At 46.3% G+C, this 25,456-nt stretch overlaps 1 protein-coding gene across 1 annotated transcript in view; it reads right to left on the bottom strand.

The window, feature by feature from the left end:
- LOC126194806 (guanine nucleotide-binding protein G(s) subunit alpha) overlaps nt 1-25,456 on the bottom strand; it is a 412,531-nt gene that overhangs the window by 168,380 nt on the left and 218,695 nt on the right. Inside the window, exons 4-5 of the mRNA XM_049933120.1 lie at nt 24,675-24,794; nt 13,082-13,179 (exon numbers count right to left, since the gene is read on the bottom strand). Coding sequence (XP_049789077.1) covers nt 13,082-13,179; nt 24,675-24,794 — 218 coding nt within the window. The remainder of the gene's footprint in view (nt 1-13,081; nt 13,180-24,674; nt 24,795-25,456) is intronic.

Below are 25,456 nucleotides of genomic sequence, written 5' to 3'. Positions count from 1 at the left end.
AACCGGGGACCTAGAAACGATGGAGAGGTTCCGTCCCCGCCACAGCCGCACTGTTCCGCAACCCCACGACGACTACCGCAGTCCACTTCACCCTTCCGCCGCCCCACACCGAACCCAGGGTTATTGTGCGGTTCGGTCCACGGTGGACGCCCCAGGGAACGTCTCACACCAGACGAGTGTAACCCCTATGTTTGCGTGGTACAGTAATGGTGGTGTAAGCGTACGTGGAGAGGTTGTTTGCGCAGCAATCGCCGACATAGTGTAGCTGAGGCGGAATAAGGGGAACCAGCCCGCATTCGCCGAGGCAGATGGAAAACCGCCTAAAAACCATCCACAGACTGGCCGGCTCACCGGACCTCGACACAAATCCGCCGGGCGGATCCGTGCCAGGGACCAGCGCTCCTTCCCGCCCGGAAAGCCGTGCGTTAGACAGCATGGCCAACCGAGCGGGCTTGCTGTACACGATAGCACGCTATTACAGAAGGGACTCGCGTCGGTTGTCCGCTGCCATAGCCCATTGACGCCAAATTTCGCCGCACTGTCCTAACGGATACTTTCGTCATACAGCCCAAATTGATTTCTGCACTTATTTCACGTAATGACGATCTTCTTTTACTGACAACTCTATGCAAACGCCGCTGCTCTCGGTCGTTTAAGTCCGTGGTGAGAATTAATGCCTGAAATTTGGTATTCTCGGCGCACTCTTCACATTGTGCATCTCCGAAAATTGAATTCCCTGACTATTTCCGAAATCGACTGTCCTGTGCGCCTAGCCCCAACTACCATTCCGCGTTCAAAGTCCGCTAATTTCCATTGTGCGATCATAAATACGCCGGAAACCTTTTCACACGAATCACCCGGGTACAAGTAACGGCTCCGCCAATGCATTGCCCTTGTATGTCTTGTGTGCCCAATACTACCGCCATCTGTAGACGTGCATATCACTGTCATGGCTTCTCTGACCTCATTATACACCGGCCCATACAGAAATGCTGTGTTCCTTCAGTTTCCGATAGCTTTAGAGAAAGTTTATAGAACAGCCTTTTCCAGAGTGTCGTCGATTGTTACATTCAACCAATAAAAACAGAAACCATAAATCAATACAACTAAATTCTCATCACACACTACATCTCCTACGGCTAGTTAAACTCATTTTCCTCTGTGCAGCTATCCGACCAGTGCATCTGAAATTCGAATCCATTTCTTTGTTTACTACAGAAACATGATGGCTGCTTTATCTGCTGCCATGTTGTCATTCCGTTTCAACATGGAGCGAGATGAAGTAAGCCAACTTCTGAATCTTTTTTAATACTTTCTCGGTTTAAATGTTTTCTTGTGAATAGTGCACCTAATGCCACTGACAGTCTAGCATTATGAATTTGTGGTTCACATAACGTAAAGGATGCCTTAAATTTCATTTGTCTTGGAAGAACGTATGTGAATTACTTATTATGTACATTAAAGGCGCAGGGAGAGGGAAGGGAAGGGAACGAACTAATGATATCATCTGTACCAGGACTTTGCGTGGAATCAGTGACAACAAGTGAAAATGTGTGCCGAACCAGTACCTGAACCTGGGATCTCCCGCTTACTAGGCAGTTGCTCCATTCCGACAGTGCTTATCCCAAAATCTATCTCGACATGCTCCCAGTCGACTTCCCCATCTGTGTCTTCCATGTTTGCTAATTTTAGTTTCCAGTTGGAGGTCGAACATAATGTGCATCCGCACTGAAAGTTGTGGATTCAGTGCCCATCGAGGCGAATCACTTATATTAATGTGTGGCAGCTGTTCTTTTGGACACGTCCACATATTCGAACAATATCTGAACTACGTTAAAACTCCTACCCCCATGACCCATGGACCTTGCCGTTGGTGGGGAGGCTTGCGTGCCTCAGCGATACAGATGGCCGTACCGTAGGTGCAACCACAACGGAGGGGTATCTGTTGAGAGGCCAGACAAACGTGTGGTTCCTGAAGAGGGGCAGCAGCCTTTTCAGTAGTTGCAGGGCAACAGTCTGGATGATTGACTGATCTGGCCTTGTAACACTAACCAAAACGGCCTTGCTGTGCTGGTACTGCGAACGGCTGAAAGCAAGGGGAAACTACAGCCGTAATTTTTCCCGAGGGCATGCAGCTTTACTGTATGGTTAAATGATGATGGCGTCCTCTTGAGTAAAATATTCCGGAGGTAAAAATAGTCCCCCATTCGGATCTCCGGGTGGGGACTACTCAAGAGGATGTCGTTATCAGGAGAAAGAAAACTGGCATTCTACGGATCGGAGCGTGGAATGTCTGATCCCTTAATCGGGCAGGTAGGTTAGAAAATTGAAAAAGGGAAATGGATAGGTTGAAGTTAGATATAGTGGGAATTAGTGAAGTTCGGTGGCAGGAGGAACAAGACTTTTGGTCAGGTGATTACAGGGTTATAAATACAAAATCAAATAGGGGTAATGCAGGAGTAGGTTTAATAATGAATAAAAAAATAAGAGTGCGGGTTAGCTACTACAAACAGCATAGTGAACGCATTATTGTGGCCAAGATAGACACGAAGCCCATGCCTACTACAGTAGTACAAGTTTATATGCCAACTGAGTCTGCAGATGATGAAGAAATTGATGAAATGTATGATGAGACAAAAGAAATTATTCAGGTAGTGAAGGGAGACGAAAATTTAATAGTCATGGGTGACTGGAATTCGAGTGTAGGAAAAGGGAGAGAAGGAAACATCGTGGGTGAATATGGATCGGGGGAGAGAAATGAAAGAGGAAGCCGTCTGGTAGAATTTTGCACAGAGCATAACTTAATCATAGCTAACACTTGGTTCAAGAATCATAAAAGAAGGTTGTATACAAGGAAGAATCCTGGAGATACTAGAAGGTATCAGATAGATTATACACTCCTGGAAATGGAAAAAAGAACACATTGACACCGGTGTGTCAGACCCACCATACTTGCTCCGGACACTGCGAGAGGGCTGTACAAGCAATGATCACACGCACGGCACAGCGGACACACCAGGAACCGCGGTGTTGGCCGTCGAATGGCGCTAGCTGCGCAGCATTTGTGCACCGCCGCCGTCAGTGTCAGCCAGTTTGCCGTGGCATACGGAGCTCCATCGCAGTCTTTAACACTGGTAGCATGCCGCGACAGCGTGGACGTGAACCGTATGTGCAGTTGACGGACTTTGAGCGAGGGCGTATAGTGGGCATGCGGGAGGCCGGGTGGACGTACCGCCGAATTGCTCAACACGTGGGGCGTGAGGTCTCCACAGTATATCGATGTTGTCGCCAGTGGTCGGCGGAAGGTGCACGTGCCCGTCGACCTGGGACCGGACCGCAGCGACGCACGGATGCACGCCAAGACCGTAGGATCCTACGCAGTGCCGTAGGGGACCGCACCGCCACTTCCCAGCAAATTAGGGACACTGTTGCTCCTGGGGTATCGGCGAGGACCATTCGCAACCGTCTCCATGAAGCTGGGCTACGGTCCCGCACACCGTTAGGCCGTCTTCCGCTCACGCCCCAACATCGTGCAGCCCGCCTCCAGTGGTGTCGCGACAGGCGTGAATGGAGGGACGAATGGAGACGTGTCGTCTTCAGCGATGAGAGTCGCTTCAGCCTTGGTGCCAATGATGGTCGTATGCGTGTTTGGCGCCGTGCAGGTGAGCGCCACAATCAGGACTGCATACGACCGAGGCACACAGGGCCAACACCCGGCATCATGGTGTGGGGAGCGATCTCCTACACTGGCCATACACCACTGGTGATCGTCGAGGGGACACTGAATAGTGCAAGGTACATCCAAACCGTCATCGAACCCATCGTTCTACCATTCCTAGACCGGCAAGGGAACTTGCTGTTCCAACAGGACAATGCACGTACGCATGTATCCCGTGCCACCCAACGTGCTCTAGAAGGTGTAAGTCAACTACCCTGGCCAGCAAGATCTCCGGATCTGTCCCCCATTGAGCATGTTTGGGACTGGATGAAGCGTCGTCTCACGCGGTCTACACGTCCAGCACGAACGCTGGTCCAACTGAGGCGCCAGGTGGAAATGGCATGGCAAGCCGTTCCACAGGACTACATCCAGCATCTCTACGATCGTCTCCATGGGAGAATAGCAGCCTGCATTGCTGCGAAAGGTGGATATATACTGTACTAGTGCCGACATTGTGCATGCTCTTTTGCCTGTGTCTATGTGCCTGTGGTTCTGTCAGTGTGATCATGTGATATATCTGACCCCAGGAATATGTCAATAAAGTTTCCCCTTCCTGGGACAATGAATTCACGGTGTTCTTATTTCAATTTCCAGGAGTGTATAATGCTGAGACAGAGATTTAGGAACCAGGTTTTAAATTGTAAGACATTTCGTGGGGCAGATGTGGACTCTGACCACAATCTATTGGTTATGAACTGTAGATTAAAACTAAAGAAACTGCAAAAAGGTGGGAATTTAGGGAGATGGGACCTGGATAAACTTACTAAACCAGAGGTTGTAGAGTGTTTCAGGGAGAGCATAAGGGAACAATGGACAGGAATGGGGGAAAGAAATAAAGTAGAAGAAGAATGGGGAGCTCTGAGGGATGAAATAGTGAAGGCAGCAGAGGATCAAGTAGGTAAAAAGACGAGGGGTAATAGAAATCCTTGGGTTACAGAAGAAATATTGAATTTAATTGATGAAAGGAGAAAATATAAAAATGCAGTAAATGAAGCAGGCAAAAAGGAATACAACGCATCAAAAAATGAGATTGACAGGAAGTGTAAAATGGCTAAGCAGGGATGGCTAGAGGACAAATGTAACGATGTAGAGGCTTATCTCACTATGGGTAAGATAGATACTGCCTACAGGAAAATTAAAAAGACCTTTGGAGAAAAGAGAGCCACTTGTATGAATATCAAGAGCTCAGATGGAAACCCAGTTCTAAGCAAAGAAGGGAAAGCAGAAAGGACAATACTACGGAAAAGGAAGAGGATGTAGATGAAGATGAAATGGGAGATACGATACTGCGTGAAGAGTTTGACAGAGCACTGAAAGACCTGAGTCGAAACAAGGACCCAGGAGTAGACAACATTCCATTAGAATTACTGACAGCCTTGGGAGAGCCAGTCCTGACAAAACTCTACCATCTGGTGAGCAAGTTGTATGAGACAGGTGAATTACCCTCAAACTTCAAGAAGAATATAGTAATTCCAATGCCAAAGAAAGCAGGTGTTGACAGATGTGAAAATTACCGAACTATCAGTTTAATAAGTCACAGCTGCAAAATACTAACACGAATTCTTTACAGACGAATGGAAAAACTGGTAGAAGCCGACCTCGGCGAAGATCAGTTTGGATTGCGCAGAAATGTTGGAACACGTGAGGCAATACTGACCTTACGACTTATCTTAGAAGCTAGATTAAGGAAAGGCAAACCTACATTTCTGGCATTTGTAGACTTAGAGAAAGCTTTTGACTATGTTGACTGGAATACTGTCTTTCAAATTCTAAAGGTGGCAGGAGTAAAATACAGGGAGCGAAAAGCTATTTACAATTTGTACAGAAACCAGATGGCAGTTATAAGAGTCGAGGGGCATGAAAGGGAGGCAGCAGTTGGGAAGTGAGTGAGACAGGGCTGTAGCCTGTCCCCGATGTTATTCAATCTGTATATTGAGCAAGCAGTGAAGGAAACAAAAGAAAAATTCGGAGTAGGTATTAAAGCCCATGGAGAAGAAATAAAAACGTTGAGGTTTGCCAATGACATGGTAATTATGTCAGAGACAGCAAAGGACTTGGAAGAGCTGTTGAACGGAATGGACAGTGTCTTGAAAGGAAGATATAAGATGAACATCAACAAAAGCAAAACGAGGATAATGGAATGTAATCGAATTAAGGCGGGTGATGCTGAGGGAATTAGATTAGGAAATGGAAGGCTTAAAGTTGTAAAGGAGATTTGCTATTTGGGGAGCAAAATAACTGATGATGGTCGAAGTAGAGAGGATATAAAATGTAGACTGGCAATGGCAAGGAAATCGTTTCTGAAGAAGAGAAATTTGTTAACATCGAGTATAGATTTAAGTGTCAGGAAGTCATTTCTGAAAGTATTTGTATGGAATGTAGCCATGTATGGAAGTGAAACATGGACGATAAATAGTTTGGACAAGAAGAGAATAGAAGCTTTTGTAATGTGGTGCTACAGAAGAATGCTGAAGATTAGATGGGTAGATCACATAACTAATGAGGAAGTATTGAATAGGATTGGGGAGAAGAGAAGTTTGTGGCTCAACTTGACAAGAAGAAGGGACCGGTTGGTAGGACATGTTCTGAGGCATCAAGGGATCACAAATTTAGCATTGGAGGGCAGCGTGGAGGGTAAAAATCGTAGAGGGAGACCAAGAGATGAATACAACAAGCAGATTCAGAAGGATGTAGGTTGCAGTAAGTACTGGGAGATGAAGCTTGCAAAGGATAGAGTAGCATGGAGAGCTGCATCAAACCAGTCTCAGGACTGAAGACGACAACAACAACAACAACGTTAAAATTCACCCTGTTTTGGCACAAACTCCTGCAGTACAGAAGGCAATTCAACACTCAATGTTCATGCAAAAAGGAAAATTTCTCTTCGGGTAAAGAGATTGCGTATCTGAGAGTAGGGAAGGAAATGACACTTAAGGAATCAGGCCGAGTCAGATTAGTAGTTTCGTTATTCCACCAGTAGGATTTCGCCAATTCTTTCATCTGAGCCTACTAAATAGATACACTTCACGATTCTCAGACTAACCCCAACCCGACATTGTCACCTGGAGACCAAAACGTGAGCAGAGAGAAAATCTGAGAGACTTTGTGAATCCATTTTTTCCTATTTTTTGTTCTTTTTACAAATATAGGGGACACTTTTCTGATGTTCCGCAAAAAATTGCAAAACAGCAATAGAGTGCTTCCTGCTTAAAACTATACGCCCTACACAAATAACCTTGCAAATAACATCAGCAGAAGCTCCGTAAGGCTCTCCACAGATGATGATGCCGTACATAGGATGACGGAAGACTGCAGCAAACTGCAGTGAGGCTTAAAGAGTAAAGACAGTTGGTCTAGGGAATGGCAGTTCACTTTCAATATAAACAAACCGTAAGGTGCTGCATATGAACACTCAGAAAGACCCATTATTGTATGATCACACAATTGCAGAACAATCACTGGAAGCGGACACGTAAGTAAAACATCTACGAGTATGCTTACAGAGTGATTTTAAGTCAAACACATAAAACTAATTCTTTGAAATACATGTGTCACAATAATTAATTGCAATGATTATCAGGAAGTGTAGTCGACCAATGAAGTAGTGCATAACTGATGCTGGGTATTGCTCATCAGTCTCCAAACCTCATTAAAGACATGAAATATGACATATATGAATAGAAAAGCTCACGAGAAGTGCAGCACATTTCTTCACAGGATAGCTTCGTAAATGTAAAACCTCATGCTCCAGTGACAGATGTTACAAGAGAGGCACTGTGCACCGCAATGTTGCCACTTGAGCGCATGTTACTGTAAGACTCAACGTACTGCTTCCTCTTACGTGTATCTCACAAGATTCAGAAAGGTACATTACAGATTCGAGTTCTTATGTAGACTTATTTTCCACTGGGCATTCTTCCCATGCACCTTTCGTGACAAAGTGGGAGACTAGGTACCCTCCGCCATGCACTGGAAGCCGGCCTGCAGAGTGCAGATGTACATATAGTAATTCTAATAATAATATTATGAGCGTATAGTTGTTACTCATCATATAGTGCAGATGCTGAGTCGCAGATAGGCACAACAAAAAGACTCTCTCAAAGCAAGCTTCGGCCAAACAGTCCTTTATCAGAATAGACCCCCCCCCCCAGTACACACACACACACACACACACACACACACACACACACACACACACACACACACACACACACACACACACGACTACAGCTTGATGTGCCTATTTGTGATTCAGCATCTCCGCTGTATGGTGAGTAGTAACTATCCTTTTCATAATATTGTCATTATTCCATCCTCAATATTCAATTATAGATACTTAGTACATTTACAAAAGGGATTCGTCACTGTGTTGCATTTACAATAGATAACAATTTTACATAGTCAATGATCAATGACAAAATGCATTATTTTTCTAAATGTGTGAGTAGCTCCAAGCATTTTAATCTGACAGAATCAATGGCGTCAATAATTGAAGGCAAATTCTTAACAGAAAGGAAAGTAACAGTGGATGTGCCGAAAAGAAGTGTCATTGGACTGCTAATACCATCAATTCAATCAGTAGCACTCTCAGACTGTGCTGCTGTCCACACAACAGCTCACTTTAAATATGGATAAAAGCAAAATCTCTCGACAAGACTACTTACCGGACATGGTTTTATCAGAACAGAGTGGAAATTACAATCAAGCACAATGTGTGCAACCTCGAAGGTGCATGTCAAGAAAGGGAACACTTGCTGCGCTACTGATTGGAGAACTAATACATCTATTGAGTAACATTTTTACAATTGCCACTGTGATAATTAGTCAAAAATGTTGATAGAATCATTAAAAGTGTACAACACACTGCCTGAGATATCAACAAGGAGGCCAATATTTTTTAATTCATAATTTACATATCTTCAATATTTGTTAATTGTAATGTTTTCTTATTGACAACACATCGACTGAGATCTGAACTCTTTTTGCGATGGAACAAAAATCCTTCTACATTTTGACAAGTCTAAGTGGAGGCAACACTTAAACTTTTAAATAATATGAAACTTTATTTTGTTACAGAATATTTATTCCTAACAGTGAAAGCCTGTAGTGAACTCAGTTGTATATTAGTCTCTACATTACACAGTTCCCACGAAAAAATGTACGAAGTTTGCTGTGTGAAACAATATTTGTCAACAATGTAGCAGAAATAGCTCCTGTATTTGTCTCTACCACTGTTCCGGGCCATTAGTGACAGCCTGGAGAGTCAGAAGGCACGTACCCCAGCATTACAGTGTGGTTGAGAGCCCAGAAGGCTTTCTGCGGGTAATAACTTCCAGAAGAAGAGGCTTTGCTCTAAACTTCAAGCTGCTGGGAAGTCACAATCCCCATAAGCAACCATCCTGGCAAATTAAAACTGTGTGCTGGACCAAAGACTCTGAGGACCTTCGCATTTCACGGGCAGGTGCTCTACCAGCTGAGCTACCCAAGCACGACTCATGATGTGTCCTTACAGCTTCAGTTCTGCCAGTACCTTATCTCCTTTCCTCCAAAGCTGTAAGGATGGGCCGTGAGTCGTGTTTGGGTAGCTCAGCTGATAGAGCACTTGCCCACGAAAAGCAAAGGTTCCAAGTTTGAGTCTCAGTCTGGCTTCCAGGAAGCTTCGTATCGGTGCACTCTGCTGCAGTGAGAAAAATTCATTCTGGTACCTACACCGTTACTCAGGCAGTATGAACAAAGTGAAGGTTCCTTCACCTGATGCTCTGAGCTTCTTGGCATTGCACGAGGTCTCGCACATATCCGAAACCAGAGTCTGCACACACACACACACACACACACACACACACACACACACACACACACACACACACACACACACACACACACACACATAGTAGTGCAGCATCTGAGACAAATTATTGGATGGACCGCTTTGTTTATTAACTAGGAAGCATTTGTTAGTGGATCCAAATTAATTCTCAGCAATACTGACTTCAAAAAACTGTCTCAATATGTAGCCACCAGCCTCGTTTTGACCTGCAAGATTGTGTTACAACTGTCACTATTGCAGTACCAATGATACATGGCCTGTAGGCCCTGCAGTGATCTAATTTTCTCAGCGAGACTACTAGCCCAGACCAGTAGAGTGGAAAATACGCAACATTAATCGTTAACACACTGTTCTGACTGATTCCCCTCAAATTTAGCTGATAATCACTACCTTTCAAATTAAGCTGGTAACCTCCACAATGATAAAGTGGGTAACATGTCCAAAATCAACATCTTAGATCCATGGAAATAAATATTATTTACTGGTGTAATTACACGTAGCCAAGTCCGTCTCTTGCACAATATACCATTTACAGCTAGCTTATCACTTCGGGACCTGATAAAAGAAGTTTCTTGCTGCCACACGTGTGCATACTTTCCTATAAAACCAGAAAAGCTTCTCAGCAATCCCCCTCCTTGCTGGGGTACTGGATTTTGTAATTTTTACTGGCGGTTTTACTTTGTGGATCACTGTCTATCACTATCCTCTGAACTCACGAATCACCACCTCCTCTCCAGAGAGTACATGGCTCCTACTTACAGGAGGGCTACTGACTCTGCAAACCACCAACTCGGTTTCGCAAAACCCCAAGTATACCTATTTGGCTCCGACTAAAATCCACTTCAGATGGGCTGGCTAAAGACCAACGCATCAGCTTCAGGCCGGACAATGCCCAAATCCACTGTATACAGAATCTTGCACCTGTAACAGCCAAGAGCAAAACTATGCAGTGTGGCTAGGAATGATACACTCCTGGAAATTGAAATAAGAACACCGTGAATTCATTGTCCCAGGAAGGGGAAACTTTATTGACACAATCCTGGGGTCAGATACATCACATGATCACACTGACAGAACCACAGGCACATAGACACAGGCAACAGAGCATGCACAATGTCGGCACTAGTACAGTGTATATCCACCTTTCGCAGCAATGCAGGCTGCTATTCTCCCATGGAGACGATCGTAGAGATGCTGGACGTAGTCCTGTGGAACGGCTTGCCATGCCATTTCCACCTGGCGCCTCAGTTGGACCAGCGTTCGTGCTGGACGTGCAGACCGCGTGAGACGACGCTTCATCCAGTCCCAAACATGCTCAATGGGGGACAGATCCGGAGATCTTGCTGGTCAGGATAGTTGACTTACACCTTCTAGAGCACGTTGGGTGGCACGGGATACATGCGGACGTGCATTGTCCTGTTGGAACAGCAAGTTCCCTTGCCGGTCTAGGAATGGTAGAACGATGGGTTCGATGACGGTTTGGATGTACCGTGCACTATTCAGTGTCCCCTCGACGATCACCAGTGGTGTACGGCCAGTGTAGGAGATCGCTCCCCACACCATGATGCCGGGTGTTGGCCCTGTGTGCCTCGGTCGTATGCAGTCCTGATTGTGGCGCTCACCTGCACGGCGCCAAACACGCATACGACCATCATTGGCACCAAGGCAGAAGCGACTCTCATCGCTGAAGACGACACGTCTCCATTCGTCCCTCCATTCACGCCTGTCGCGACACCACTGGAGGCGGGCTGCACGATGTTGGGGCGTGAGCGGAAGACGGCCTAACGGTGTGCGGGACCGTAGCCCAGCTTCATGGAGACGGTTGCGAATGATCCTCGCCGATACCCCAGGAGCAACAGTGTCCCTAATTTGCTGGGAAGTGGCGGTGCGGTCCCCTACGGCACTGCGTAGGATCCTACGGTCTTGGCGTGCATCCGTGCGTCGCTGCGGTCCGGTCCCAGGTCGACGGGCACGTGCACCTTCCGCCGACCACTGGCGACAACATCGATGTACTGTGGAGACCTCACGCCCCACGTGTTGAGCAATTCGGCGGTACGTCCACCCGGCCTCCCGCATGCCCACTATACGCCCTCGCTCAAAGTCCGTCAACTGCACATACGGTTCACGTCCACGCTGTCGCGGCATGCTACCAGTGTTAAAGACTGCGATGGAGCTCCGTATGCCACGGCAAACTGGCTGACACTGACGGCGGCGGTGCACAAATGCTGCGCAGCTAGCGCCATTCGACGGCCAACACCGCGGTTCCTGGTGTGTCCGCTGTGCCGTGCGTGTGATCATTGCTTGTACAGCCCTCTCGCAATGTCCGGAGCAAGTATGGTGGGTCTGACACACCGGTGTCAATGTGTTCTTTTTTCCATTTCCAGGAGTGCATGTTATAGAGGTTAACAGCTAAGAATTCCGGAAGCGCCATGAGCGCTTTCAACACAGTTAACGTTACCCACTGTAGCCATTTTTAGTGTCATGGTAGTTACACCATCATCACTGCTTCATTGGGGTCAAGTGTATTCAAGCTTTTTTCCATGGGAGTAGATGGACACCAGAGGGGCGACATCTGATAATTCGTAGATAATTTTTTGTCAGTTGCCATATCACATCTATGGGCAAGTGCAAATCCAGACAAATAGTTTGCTTTCTGCAGGCCAGGTTGCTCTCTCTCTCTCTCTCTCTCTCTCTCTCTCTCTCTCTCTCACTCACTCACTCACTCACTCGTGCAGTATTTGCCAGCAATTTTCAATTAAGTTTTTTTCAAATGCTACAGCCATATACCTATTAAAAGACAATTCCATTTTACACAATGGCTGTATTATGATCATATTTATTTCACACGATCAGCTGATTTCCTCGATATGCCATTTCCAAGCGCTCACTCATATCCTTTTAATTTCGTACTGTCACCCTGTCTGAGTGTACACAATGTACACCGAACTTATGGAGCGTATTGTTCTGTGTGATACATCTTGAGTTTTTATGTTCATATCCATATGCCACTACGGCAATAGTAGTATTCAAATTGTTGATGAGTGTAGAATGCTCTTATTTGAGGCTGTTATGTCAGCAGTTAGACCACATTTAAATGACAAACATACACTAGCTACCCCCCTTCCCCCCCCCCTCCCCCCCCCCACATGAGATAAAATTACGAGGTTGTGCGTAAGCATTTGGAAATGGCACATTTTTAATATTATTTCCACATACCACTGTGTGAGTGAGGGAAACCACCTCAAGTCCAAATCAGGTTGGTCGAAATTAACCTTTAACACTGTTACAGATAAGGATCCAGTGTTTGCAACCATCTTGTCACACTGCTCCATTGCTCTTGTCAAAATGAGCTCCGCAAAATTGCAGTAATTTCAGTTACCTGAATAGCCTCCATTTGTACCAAGATCTTCACTGCATGTGCATTACGCTACTTCCCTGAACTCAAGTTTCATCTCTAGTCTCCACAGCACACTGTGACACCAGTACAGAGCTCCACCTTACCGCTATAAAAGAAAGCACAGAAATGAGGTACTCACTACTTGGCGCAGTCGATCAGCTGGTACTCGTTGGAGCGCTCGTAACACGCCTGTACTCCCCGGTCCTTCCATAGGATCTCCGTGTGCTCGTAAAACTCCTGCACACAACAGACAGTGATTTCTACATAATGTTGCCTGAAGCTATATATCTGAAACAGTATTTCACTGTAACAAAACAAAGAAAGGAAATAACTGTAAAAATTCAGCTACATTACACACACACACACACACACACACACACACACACACACACACTTAATTTTACCAGTATGCTACACATAATTAATATTTCCTGAATCAATACATGATTACGCATTAATAGATAGCTATATCAACAACTGTAACCTCTGAATTGGGAAACTGGATATCCCGTCCTTTGTAACAAATTCCTCCATAATTCCTTTCACATATTCAACACAACTCATGCAATTCTGTACTGTAGAAGACTTGACTATACAACTAGACAGAATGCATAAGCAAAAATTAATAAATAATTTAAAAAATTCTTAATAATAGAATGTTTATATAGGCACAAACCTGAACTGCATGGCTAGTGTTACAGATCTTTTCAAATATCTAAGCCCTGTACTTTTGCATTACAACTAATAGCACGCTTTGGAGAGGAAAATGTCAAAAATTTGACTAATTTTTCCTGTTTCCCTCAACAATTTCTCATGACATCGTATTCTGCGCCCTCTTCAGTGAGAGAAAAAGTATTCACTGTACAGATGGGTGAAATAAGGATAAAATGTGGCATTCACTCGAAATCCTCCACAACAACCCCTCACAGTTACTCCCTTATAATGTTTGACAAGGCTGACTGGAACAAACTGTTTGAAATTCTGAAGGCAGCCGGAATAAAGCACTGGGAGCCAAAGAAAATCCACAACTAATACAGAAACCAGACTGCAGGTATATGGTTTGATAGACTTCAAAAGAACGTAGCGATTCACAAGGGAATAAGGCAGGGTTGTAGCCTCTCCCCAATGTTACTTTATCTGTCCACTGAGCAACCAGGAAAAGAAAACAGAAGACTAAATTTTAACGTACCGTCGACAGCGAGGTCATTAGAGACAGATGACAAGCTTGGATTACTACATGATGGTGATGGAAATCGGTCATAACCTTTTCAAAGGAACCATTTCAGCATCACTGTGCCACCTTGCTCAGTAGCATTGAAGGGAATCGTGGAGAAATTTAGGAGGAGATTAAAAGGGAATAAATACAGACGTCAAGGATTGCCAAAGATACCGTTTTGTGTCATAGATGGCAAATGACTTCGAATTCAGTTGAATGGCACAGAGAATGTCCTGAAATGAGGTTATCAGACTAACATCAATTAAAGTAAAACCACATTAATAGGAAGTAGTTGAATCAAATCAGGCAATGCTTACCAAATTAGATTACGAAATGGAACACTAAAAGTAGTAATTGAGCTTTGCTCTTTGGGCAAAATAACTTACAATGAGAAGAAATAAAATGCGGACTGCAAATAGCAAAGAAAGCAAAATCTTCGTTGAAGGTATTTGTTTGACTGCAGACTCCTATGCAAGTGAAACGTGAGTGATAAACAGTAAGACAGGAAGAGAATAGTAGTTTTTTTTAAATGGGTAGATCGAGTAACTAATGAAGAGGCACTGAATCAAAATAGGAAAAAAAAAATTCATTGTACACTCTGCCTAAAAGGTGAGATCAGTTTATAGCAGACATATTGAGTCCTGAGCCATTAAGGGGGGAGGGCAAAAAGTAACACGTTAAATAGATGCTGTGACGAAGAGACTTAAGGGATGGACTAGTGTGACGAGATGCATAAAACCTGTCTTCGGACTGAATACAAAACGACGACCTCTGTTGTCAACAATCAATCACAGCTCGAAAATAGCAGTGGCTTTCGAGAATATAATACTAGATGCGAAAGTGACTTAGTTCGCAGCTCGTGGTCGTGCGGTAGCCCGGGTTCGATTCCCAGCGCGGTCAGGGATTTTCTCTGCCTCGTGATGACTGGGTGTTGTGTGATGTCCTTAGGTTAGTTAGGTTTAAGTAGTTCTAAGTTCTAGGGGACTGATGACCATAGATGTTAAGTCCCATAGTGCTCAGAGCCATTTGAACCTTTACACTTCACCTTAGTGTGGCACACAAAAGGAATGCGTCTTCAGCCACAAAAATCTTTGACCATTGATTCTTTTTTTTTTTTTTTTGGTTTTAGGGCGCAAAACTGCTATGGTCATTAGCGCCCAGCCCGTGACTTAGGAAACAGTAAAAAACCGAAATTGAAAACCAGCAGCAATGGGAACTAAGTCATAAAATTGGAGAAACTAAAAGCAGAAGGAATGCTTAAAAATCCACTACAGAAAGGGGTTGGTTGTCCCCAAAAAAGCCTTCAAATGACTGACGTCATTTCACTGTCACTAATAAACTGGAGAACGCGGTCGGCTGAGCGCGTGTCATCTGCTAAAATCGACGATAGATCAGGCGATAGCTGTAGACGGGAGCGTAACGGATTAAAATAGGGGCATTCAATTAAAAGGTGTCTTACCGTCCACAGCTGAGAGCAGTGGGGACAGAGTGGGGGAGGATCGCCCCTTAAAAGATGTCGATGGCTAAAAAGACAGTGCCCTATCCGGAGTCTGGCTAAAATTACCTCCTCCCGACGACGCGTTCGGGAGGAATAGGTCCAAGCGCAAGGAAGGGCTTTCACTTCCCGCAATTTATTATGGGGAAGTGTTGACCAATGCGCATGCCATAAATGAGCAACTTTTCGACATAAACCGCTCCGTAGATCGGTAAAGGGAAGCGACTGAATAGCTGGCCGAGGAAGAGAGACTGCAGCCTTGGCCGCTATATCGGCCGCCTCATTCCCACAGATACCAGCGTGTCCCGGGAGCCAGAGGAACGCCACCGAGACGCCCCCAGGTGGAGCAAGCGCAGACAGTCCTGAATCCGGTGGACCAGAGAGTGCACAGGGTAAAGAGCTTGGAGACTGAGGAGAGAGCTGAGAGAATCTGAGCAGATAACGTACTGTATCCGCCGATGGCGGCGGATGTAGTGGACAGCCTGGAGAACAGCGTAAAGCTCCGCAGTATACACCGAACACTGGTCGGGAAGCCGAAATTGATTTGGGGTGTCGCCAACAATATAGGCACTCCCTACACCTAACGATGTTTTCGAGCCGTCGGTGTAAATAAATGTGGCGTCCGTCATTTGTGCACATAGAGCAGCAAATGCCCGACGATAAACAAGTGTAGGGGTACCATCCTTGGGAAATCGACAAAGGTCACGGAGCAGGCAGATCCGGGGACGGAGCCAAGGCGGTGCTGTACCCCAAGTTGTCAAGAAGGTTTTAGGAAAGCGGAAGGAAAGAGAATGGAGCAGTTGACGGAAGCGGACTCCCGGGGGTAGTAGGGAGGAGGAGCGGCCTGCATACCCTACATCAAAGGAGGCGTCGAAAAAAAGGTCATGGGCCGGATTAGCAGGCATGGAAGATAGATGGCTAGCGTAACGACTTAGAAAGACTGCTCGCCGATTGGACAGCGGAGGTTCAGCAGTCTCAGCATAAAGGCTTTCCACAGGGCTAGTGTAAAAAGCTCCAGACACTAAACGTAATCCACGGTGGTGGATAGAGTCGAGACGCCGAAGAATAGACGGCCGAGCAGAGGAGTAGACTATGCTTCCATAATCCAATTTCGAGCGCACTAAGGCGCGATAGAGGCGGAGAAGGACCGCTCGGTCCGCTCCCCAGGAGGTACCATTCAGGACACGGAGGGTGTTAAGCGATCGCAGACAGCGAGCCGAAAGATAGGAAACGTGAGAGGACCAGTACAGTTTTCTGTCAAACATAAGACCCAAGAATTTAGCGACGTCCGAAAACGGAAGGTTGACAGGTCCTAGATGTAAGGAGGGCGGAAGAAACTCCTTACGTCGCCAAAAATTAACACAAACGGTCTTACTGGGAGAGAAACGGAAGCCTGTTTCGATGCTCCAAGAGTGGAGGCGATCGAGACATCCTTGAAGACGTCGTTCAAGAAGGCTGGTCCGTTGAGAGCTGTAGTAGATCGCAAAATCATCCACAAAGAGGGAGCCCGAGACATCAGGAAGGAGTCAATCCATAATTGGATTTATAGCGATGGCAAACAGTACAACACTCAGCACGAAGCCCTGGGGTACCCCGTTTTCTTGGGAGAAAGTGCGGGAGAGGGTAGTGTTCACCCGCACCCTAAATGTTCGCTCCGCCATAAATTCGCGAAGAAAAAGGGGCAGCCGGCCTCGAAAGCCCCAAGAGAACAGTGTGCGGAGGATGCCTGTCCTCCAACAGGTATCGTATGCTCTCTCCAGATCAAAAAAGGTTGCTACCGTTTGGCGTTTCCGGAGAAAATTGTTCATGATATAAGTGGAGAGAGCAACAAGATGGTCAACTGCAGAACGATGCTTTCGGAATCCGCATTGGGCAGGTGTTAAAAGACTGCGGGATTCCAGCCACCACGCTAAACGGTAATTCACCACACGCTCCAAAACCTTACAGACACTACTCGTGAGAGAAATGGGGCGATAGCTAGAGGGGAGATGTTTGTCCTTTCCAGGTTTCGGAACAGGAACGACGATAGCTTCCCGCCATCGTCTGGGAAAAGTACTGTCGGTCCAAATTCGATTATAAAGGCGAAGGAGGTAACGCAGACTATGGGTTGATAAATGCAGCAACATTTGGACGTGGATACCATCCGGTCCTGGGGCGGAGGAGCGAGAAGAAGAGAGTGCATGTTGGAGTTCCCGCAAGGAGAAAAAAGTATTGTAGCTTTCGCGATTTTGAGAGGAGAAAGCAAGATGTCGCACTTCCGCTGCACGTTTCTTCGGGAGAAACGCTGGCGGGTAATTTGAAGAGCTCGAAATCTCGGCAAAGTGCTGACCCAACGAGTTAGAAATTGCGACGGGGTCCACTAATGTGTCATGCGCGACAGTGAGCCCAGAGACCGGGGAGAAACTAGGCGCGCCTGAGAACCGTCGAAGCCGACTCCAAACTTCCGAGGAGGGAGTGAAGGTGTTAAATTAGCTAATAAAGTATTTCCAGCTTGCCTTCTTGCTATCGCGGATGACACGACGGCATCGCGCTCGGAGCTGCTTATAGCGGATACAGTTGGCCAAAGTAGGATGGTGGCGGAAAATGCGAAGAGCACGTCGCCGCTCACGTAGTGCATCACGGCATGCCTCGTTCCACCAAGGAACTGGGGGGCGCCGGGGCAATTCGGAGGTGCGTGGTATTGAATGTTCCGCAGCTGCAAGAATAACGTCGGTAATATGTGTGACCTCATCGTCGACGCTGGGAAAGGGACTGTTATCGAATGTCGCTAGAGACGAAAAAAGTGTCCAATCGGCTTGGGCAAACTTCCAGCGTCGCGGGCGCATATATGGCTGTTGAGGCTGCAGTCTAAGGACACATGGAAAGTGGTCACTCGAGTGTGTATCATCAAGGGCGAGCCATTCGAAGCGCCGAGCTAGCGGAACAGTACCGACCGCAAGGTCCAAATGAGATAAATTTGTCGTGGAGGCAGACAAAAATGTAGGGACCCCAGTGTTGAGGCAAACTAGATCTGCTTGGTGGAAGACGTCTAGCAATAGTGAGCCACGTGGACAAGGATGTGGAGATCCCCAAAGCGGGTGGTGGGCATTGAAGTCCCCAACCAGCAAATATGGGGGTGGAAGCTGACCAAGAAGATGAAGGAGATCAGCTCGTGCCATTGGTGTGGACGATGGAATGTATACAGTACAAAGAGAGAACGTGTATCCGGAAAGGGAAAGACGGACGGCGACGCCTTGGAAGGAAGTGTTTAAATGGATTGGGTGATAATGGAGAGTTTCATGGAGAAGAATCATGAGTCCTCCATGTGCTGGAGTGCCTTCAACAGAGGGGAGATCATATCGGACGGACTGAAAATGAGGGAGAACAAAGCGGTCTTGGGGACGCAGCTTTGTTTCCTGAAGACAGAAGATGACAGGCGAGTAGGATCGTAAGAGGATCGACAATTCATCCCGATTGGCTCCAACGCCGCGGATATTCCAGTGGATAATGGACATAGGGTGAACAGAAAATGGAGGAATGTGACCAAGGTCGCTGTCAACTCAACGACTGCTCTGAGCTTGCGACCGACAGCATGGAATGGCATTCAGCCGAAGGCAGAAGATCCTGATCCATAGATTGGTCAGGAGCAGCTCCTGCCACCAGCGACCGGCCGGTTGATCGGCCGCCAGCAGTGCGCCTCGGCGACACAGAAGACGGCCGAGGGCGACTTCCGCCAGGTGGTGCTGTAGATGGGACATGCCTTGGCGGAGAAGGAGAGGAACTGGGTTTCTTTGTAGCCTTCTTGGAAGTATGATGTTTACAGGAAGGAGGAACCGATGGTTGGGAAGTTGCCGTACGTAAAAACTCTTCACGAGTATGCTCTTTTTTCGAAGACTCGGCGTCTGACTTTTGGGCTCGAGATTTAGCAGAACCCAATGAAGGGTGAGCCATAGAGTGGGCAGGCGAAAGTGGTGAGGTTGAACGGGCGATCTTCGCACTGGCCGATCTGACGACCGTGGTACTAAAGGTGAGGTCGCAAGTCTGCGTGGCCGCCTCCTTTGTTGGCCGATGAGAAGCAAGGACAGCGCTGTATTTTCCTTTCTGAGGCACGGTGGGCTGTCGACTGGCGAATAATTTTCGAGCAGCAAAGGTCGACACCTTTTCCTTCACTCTTATTTCCTGGATGAGTTTTTCGTCCTTAAAAACGGGGCAATCTCGAGAGGAAGCAGCGTGGTCACCCATACAGTTGATGCAGCGAGGGGATGGAGGTGGACAAGCACCCTCATGGGCATCCTTGCCACACGTAACACATTTGGCCGGATTGGAACAGGACTGGCTGGTGTGATTGAACCGCTGGCATCGATAGCAACGCGTAGGTTTTGGGACGTAAGTGCGAACGGAAATTATCTCATAGCCGGCTTTGATTTTCGATGGGAGTTGAACTTTGTCAAATGTCAAGAAGACAGTGCGGGTTGGAATGATGTTCGTGTCAACCCTTTTCATAACTCTATGAACAGCCGTTACGCCCTGGTCAGACAGGTAATGCTGAATTTCTTCGTCAGACAATCCATCGAGGGAGCGTGTATAAACGACTCCACGCGAGGAATTTAAGGTACGGTGCGGTTCCACCCGGACAGGGAAGGTGTGGAGCAGAGAAGTACGCAGCAATTTTTGTGCCTGGAGGGCACTGTGTGTTTCTAACAACAGGGTGCCATTCCGTAATCTGGAACAAGACTTTACAGGACCTGCAATTGCGTCGACACCTTTCTGAATAACGAAAGGGTTGACCGTGGAGAAGTCGTGACCTTCGTCAGACCGAGAAACAACAAGGAACTGTGGCAACAATGGAAGAACTGTCTGTGGCTGAGACTCAGTGAACTTACGCTTGTGAGCAGACATAGTGGAAGGTGAGGAAACCATTGCGGAAGAATCCCCCATGATTACCGGCGTCTCCGATGGCGCGCTCCTCCCTTGTGGGGGCCCTCTCTGAGGGCACTCCCGCCTTAGGTGATTGTTCACACCTCAGGTCACACCTCCCGACAAACGGACGGAGGGACCAATCGGCACTTTCGGAAGGTATCAGCTCGGGTAATCAATCACTCCTCCCTGGGCCTGGCCGTTACCAGGGGGTACGTACGTGTCCTGTCTACCCGGGGCGGGGAATTACGCGTTACCCCGTCACCGGCTACGCATGGAAGTGCGTGGGTCGGCCTTCAGACACGCACAGGGAGGAAAAAAGAGAAAGGGAAAGGAAAGAAGTGAGGTCTCAAACGCCGCAGCGGAGAAAAGGGTAGAGAGAAGAGGTAAGGAAAAGAGAAGGACAAGGAAGGATGAAGACTTACAAGCAAGGAAGGCGAAGAATGTAGTATATTTACAAGCGTCCGTCTCCGGACGTAGGCACAAACCAGAACCCCAGAAGGGGAGAAAGGGAAAGAAAGAGCCAGAGGTGAGGGGGGGGGGGGCGAAGATGGGGGATGGGGAAGGATGCGGAAAGGGAAGGTATGCAGCCCGGAAAGGAAGGAAGGCCACATCAGCTCGGGGTCCCGTGCTCGCTACGCACGTATCCACAAAAGAGTTGTGGATCCCCTGGGGGGGGGGGGGGGACCATTGATTCGTCGCCATATTTCACTGATACGTTCCAATTCAATGATCGCAGTTATGATCCACACAAATAACTATAATCCGATTAAAATTATTTGGTAATTGACGTCTATCACTTGCTGCCGGAATGTTGCCACATCCGCTACAGACAAACACGGCGGGTCACCTCACAAATGCCGTTAGTCCATGTCCTAACCTAATCATAACCTCGTGACGTACAATGTATCTGAGAAAACAGCGGTCAACAAGCCCCTGAGGTAGAACTAAAATCACGATCTTTTTGTGCATGGCGTTTAAGGCTGGCGCCTATGAGCAAATGAGAGAGAAAAAAATTCACAATACGTTTGTTTGTATAGCACTCTTCCACAGAAAAATTTCTGGTTTAGCGGTAAAAGCAAACCGTCATTTCTCGCTGCCACTCGTTACCTGAAAGTATCTTCACAACTGGCTACACGCGATTCCGTGTTACAAACCTATGAGCATTCCTGTTTGGCACTTGGCTGCAAATTATAGGGAACACAAGCAGATACCAAACAAAAAGGAAGGATGGGAAGAAAAATGAGAGCAATTAAGAAAGTCAATACAATGACGAAAATGACGCAGCAAAGCATAAGAAATAAAAAAATTACATTTAAACCAATTCATTGAAAAAAATACAAGTCTTCTGATTAGGTCCAGAAAAATAAAAGTTTTGCTGCATTTGACGACATTCGTACCTCCCACTTCCATTCGTTAGGTTTGTACGCAAACCACTACACCGCGCCATTACACTTCAGGAAGTTGTTATATTTACGACTATCGTGTCTCCGTCACAACGATTAATTGACAGCCTTAAAAAGTTTGGCTTCACGCAAAGTCGTGCGAAGGTTATCTAATGCAAGCCAATCTCTGTGATTGATTATAATAACTGTATAAATGACGTTGAACCGCGCCTTCTGAGGAATGATGGTAGTGTTTGAGCAGTGCTGTGTATGACACGCGTGCATTTGGTTACCGTGTGTGTGTGTGTGTGTGTGTGTGTGTGTGTGTGTGTGTGTGTGTGTGTGTGTGTGTGTGTGTGTGAACGCGCGCGCGGTGTGTAATCATGTGTTACGGAATACGAAATAAAAGGGCCAGACCCAGCATTCACGAGCCAACAACATCAAGAAGGAAAGCCCGACAAGGAATTTGAATTGAGCTAATTGTTGTGACTGTTTGGGAACGCCGAATCGTTCGGGCGTGACGCTGAGCGCTCTGATTGGAGGAAACCACCTAAAAGACATGTAGTGCAAACTGTCAATTTTTATCGGACTGCAACTAACATCATAATATTCGAAGATGTTGGGACACTTACCACGCAAAGCTGCAATTACGAAATGCGAGTAGCTTCATTGGCTCAACAAAACAGAAGAAATGAGGACTCCTTTTGCAGGACTATTTTTGAAGTATTTCGCCGGAAAGCTTTCACGGCCTGTATTACGTGTAGATTCGCGCTAATATTAAGCCCAAGTATATCTGAGCTTGTCACATTTAACTAGATGTGTATTTCGTACTGTATTTCCTTCTAATGAATAAACAGTCAGTGCCACGAAAGTCTAATTCAAACTTGAGAGGCTAATGGCTAACTAAGGCGGCTGCTCGCCCTAACAAGGGAACCTCCCCATCGCACCCCCCTCAGATTTAGTTATAAGTTGGCACAGTGGATAGGCCTTGAAAAACTGAACACAGATCAATCGAGAAAACAGGAAGAAGTTGTGTGGAACTATGAAAAAAATTAATCAAATATACAAACTGAGTAGTCCATGCGTAACATAGGCAACATCAAGGAGCATGTGAACTCACGAGCGCGGTGGTCCCGTGGTTAGCATGAGTAGCTGCGGAAGGACAGGTTCTTGGTTCAAGTCTTCCCTCGACTGAAAATTTTACTTCCTTTATTTTCGCAAAGTTACGATCTGTCCGTTCGTTCATTGACGTCTCTGTTCACTGTAATAAGTTCAGTGTTTGTGTTTTGCGACCGCACCGCAAAACCGTGCGATTAGTAGACTAAAGGACGTGCCCCTCCAATAGGAACCGAAAACATTTGATCGCAAGGTCATAGGTCAACCGATTCCTCCACAGGAAAACACGTCTGATATATTCTATACGACACTGGTGACGTCATGTGCGTCACATGACAGGAATATGTTGTCGACCCACAAAACTTGCACGCTTGGCGAATAGGTAAAAAGATTGTTCTACCTTTGCCCGATTTAGGTTTTCTTGTGGATGTTATAATCACTCCCAAAAAAGTGATGAAAACATAAGAGTTTGTCACATAAACTGCATCAAATGAATGCAACAGTTTCACAGTCGCACAGTTTTCCCTGTGCTCCGTCAAAACATATGTTTTTTACGTTTTCAAATGTTTCCGTGTGTAGACCGTCAAATCCTGCATATGTCCAAGCAAATCTGAACATGTCCTGGAATTTTGGACAGTGAAGTTGATTATGTGTGAGTGCCTGAACTTTGATAATTGTCTGAAAACAAAAAAATTAAACTTTTTACTCAAGGGAAGACTTGAACCAAGGACCTCTCCTTCCGTAGCTGCTCACGCTAACCACGGGACCACGGGGCTCGTAAGTTCACGCTCTCCTTGATGTTGCCTAGCTTGCACATGGACTACTCAGTTTGTATATTTTGCTTAAATTTTTCATAGTTCCACACAACTTCTTCCTGTTTTCTCGATTGATATGTGTTTAGTTTTTCAAGGCCTATACCTGTGCCAACTTATAACTAAATCCGAGGGGGGTGCGATAGGGAGCTTCCCTTGTAAGTGTGGAGTCTTGATTCGAGTCCTACACAAATTTGCAAATGTCACTACATAGAAATTATTTTTTCCTGTTATGAACTGCACGTGATACCCTTGTTTTTATTTGTGAATTACCGAGTACTTTAGTGAAGTCAACTTTTTAGTTTTGTTTGTGCTGCATAACTAATGGTAGTACACTAATGACCGTGGCAGTAGTAGTAGCCTTCAGTCCGAAGACCGACTGATGCAGCTCTCCACGCTTGTATAAACCCCTTCATCTCAGAATAAGTTCTGCAATGTTTCACTTCCTTACAAGGCTATCCTCTTAGCAAATACTTTCAATAAAGACTTCCTAACACTTAAATTTATATTACATGTTAACTAATTTTTCGGTGACGCTTTGTTGTCTTTGCTAGACTGCATTTTATATACTCTGTACTTTGACCATCGTCATTTATTTTGTTGCCCGAATAGCAAAACTGCTCCACTACTTTAGGTGTCCCATTTTTCCATCTAATTCTCTCAGCATCGCCTGATTTCACTCTACTACATTCGAAGGGCCTAGATTTACTTTTGTTGATGTTGCACGCAGCTCTCTCTCTCTCTCTCTCTCTCTCTCTCTCTCTCTCTCTCTCTCTGTCTCTCTCTGCTGGTCTACAGGGAAATGTACGCACCGGCGGGTAGTCGAAGTCATGCTGCGAGGCGACGTCCTGGATGTAGTCGACCCGGTGCTGGTTGGAGGGATTCTCGAGCTGGATGGGCGGCGTCAGCGTGCTCATCGCGCCGGTTATGGTCTGCAACACACCAGATAGTAAAATGAAAATTTCTGAGCGGTAAAAATACAATGTGGCCGATTGTGATTCAGTCATTATGCTACATTATTTTTTCAAATTTTGTATAATATGGCTAACTACTGAGGGGATTGCTGTGGACATCCACGTGTGTTTTAACTGTAGTTTTATCTTACTTAGGGTATGTTGGTGAAATCTTGGATTTTTTATGTATACTTCAAGTATACGCAAGTGTATTAAGGTATGTTTTCATAATATTGTACATATAAATACAGTGACGGAAGGAAATGGCACTCCTGGAAAGACGGCGTCGATTTTGATCCGATGACGGCGTACGCCACTTGGGGGATAGTAGATGTACCGTTAATGGTTTCCACGTCGCCCGCCAACAGACATCATAGTGGCATAGCTACCAGAGCACCATCTATGTCTATCCTTTAATAGAGAATGATCACAGCCAGAAGGCTCAGTGTGGTGCAAACGCGTGAAGCAAGCAGGCACGCATGCCACGGAGGCGCACTCGTGTTCCCTACCGCCAAATGAGCGAGTTTGAAAGGGGTCAAATTGTGGCCTCTCGGTTGGCGGGATGGTGCTATCAGTGGTCACGTGAATATTTTCACAACCGTGGACGAGGTTCTGGACGTCCACGCAGCGCACACGCCCGC

The sequence above is a fragment of the Schistocerca nitens genome, chromosome 7, assembly GCF_023898315.1.
Source record: "Schistocerca nitens isolate TAMUIC-IGC-003100 chromosome 7, iqSchNite1.1, whole genome shotgun sequence".
Lineage (NCBI taxonomy): Eukaryota > Metazoa > Arthropoda > Insecta > Orthoptera > Acrididae > Schistocerca > Schistocerca nitens.
Note: the sequence above shows the minus strand (reverse complement) of the source record. Positions and strands in the feature narration are given on the sequence as shown.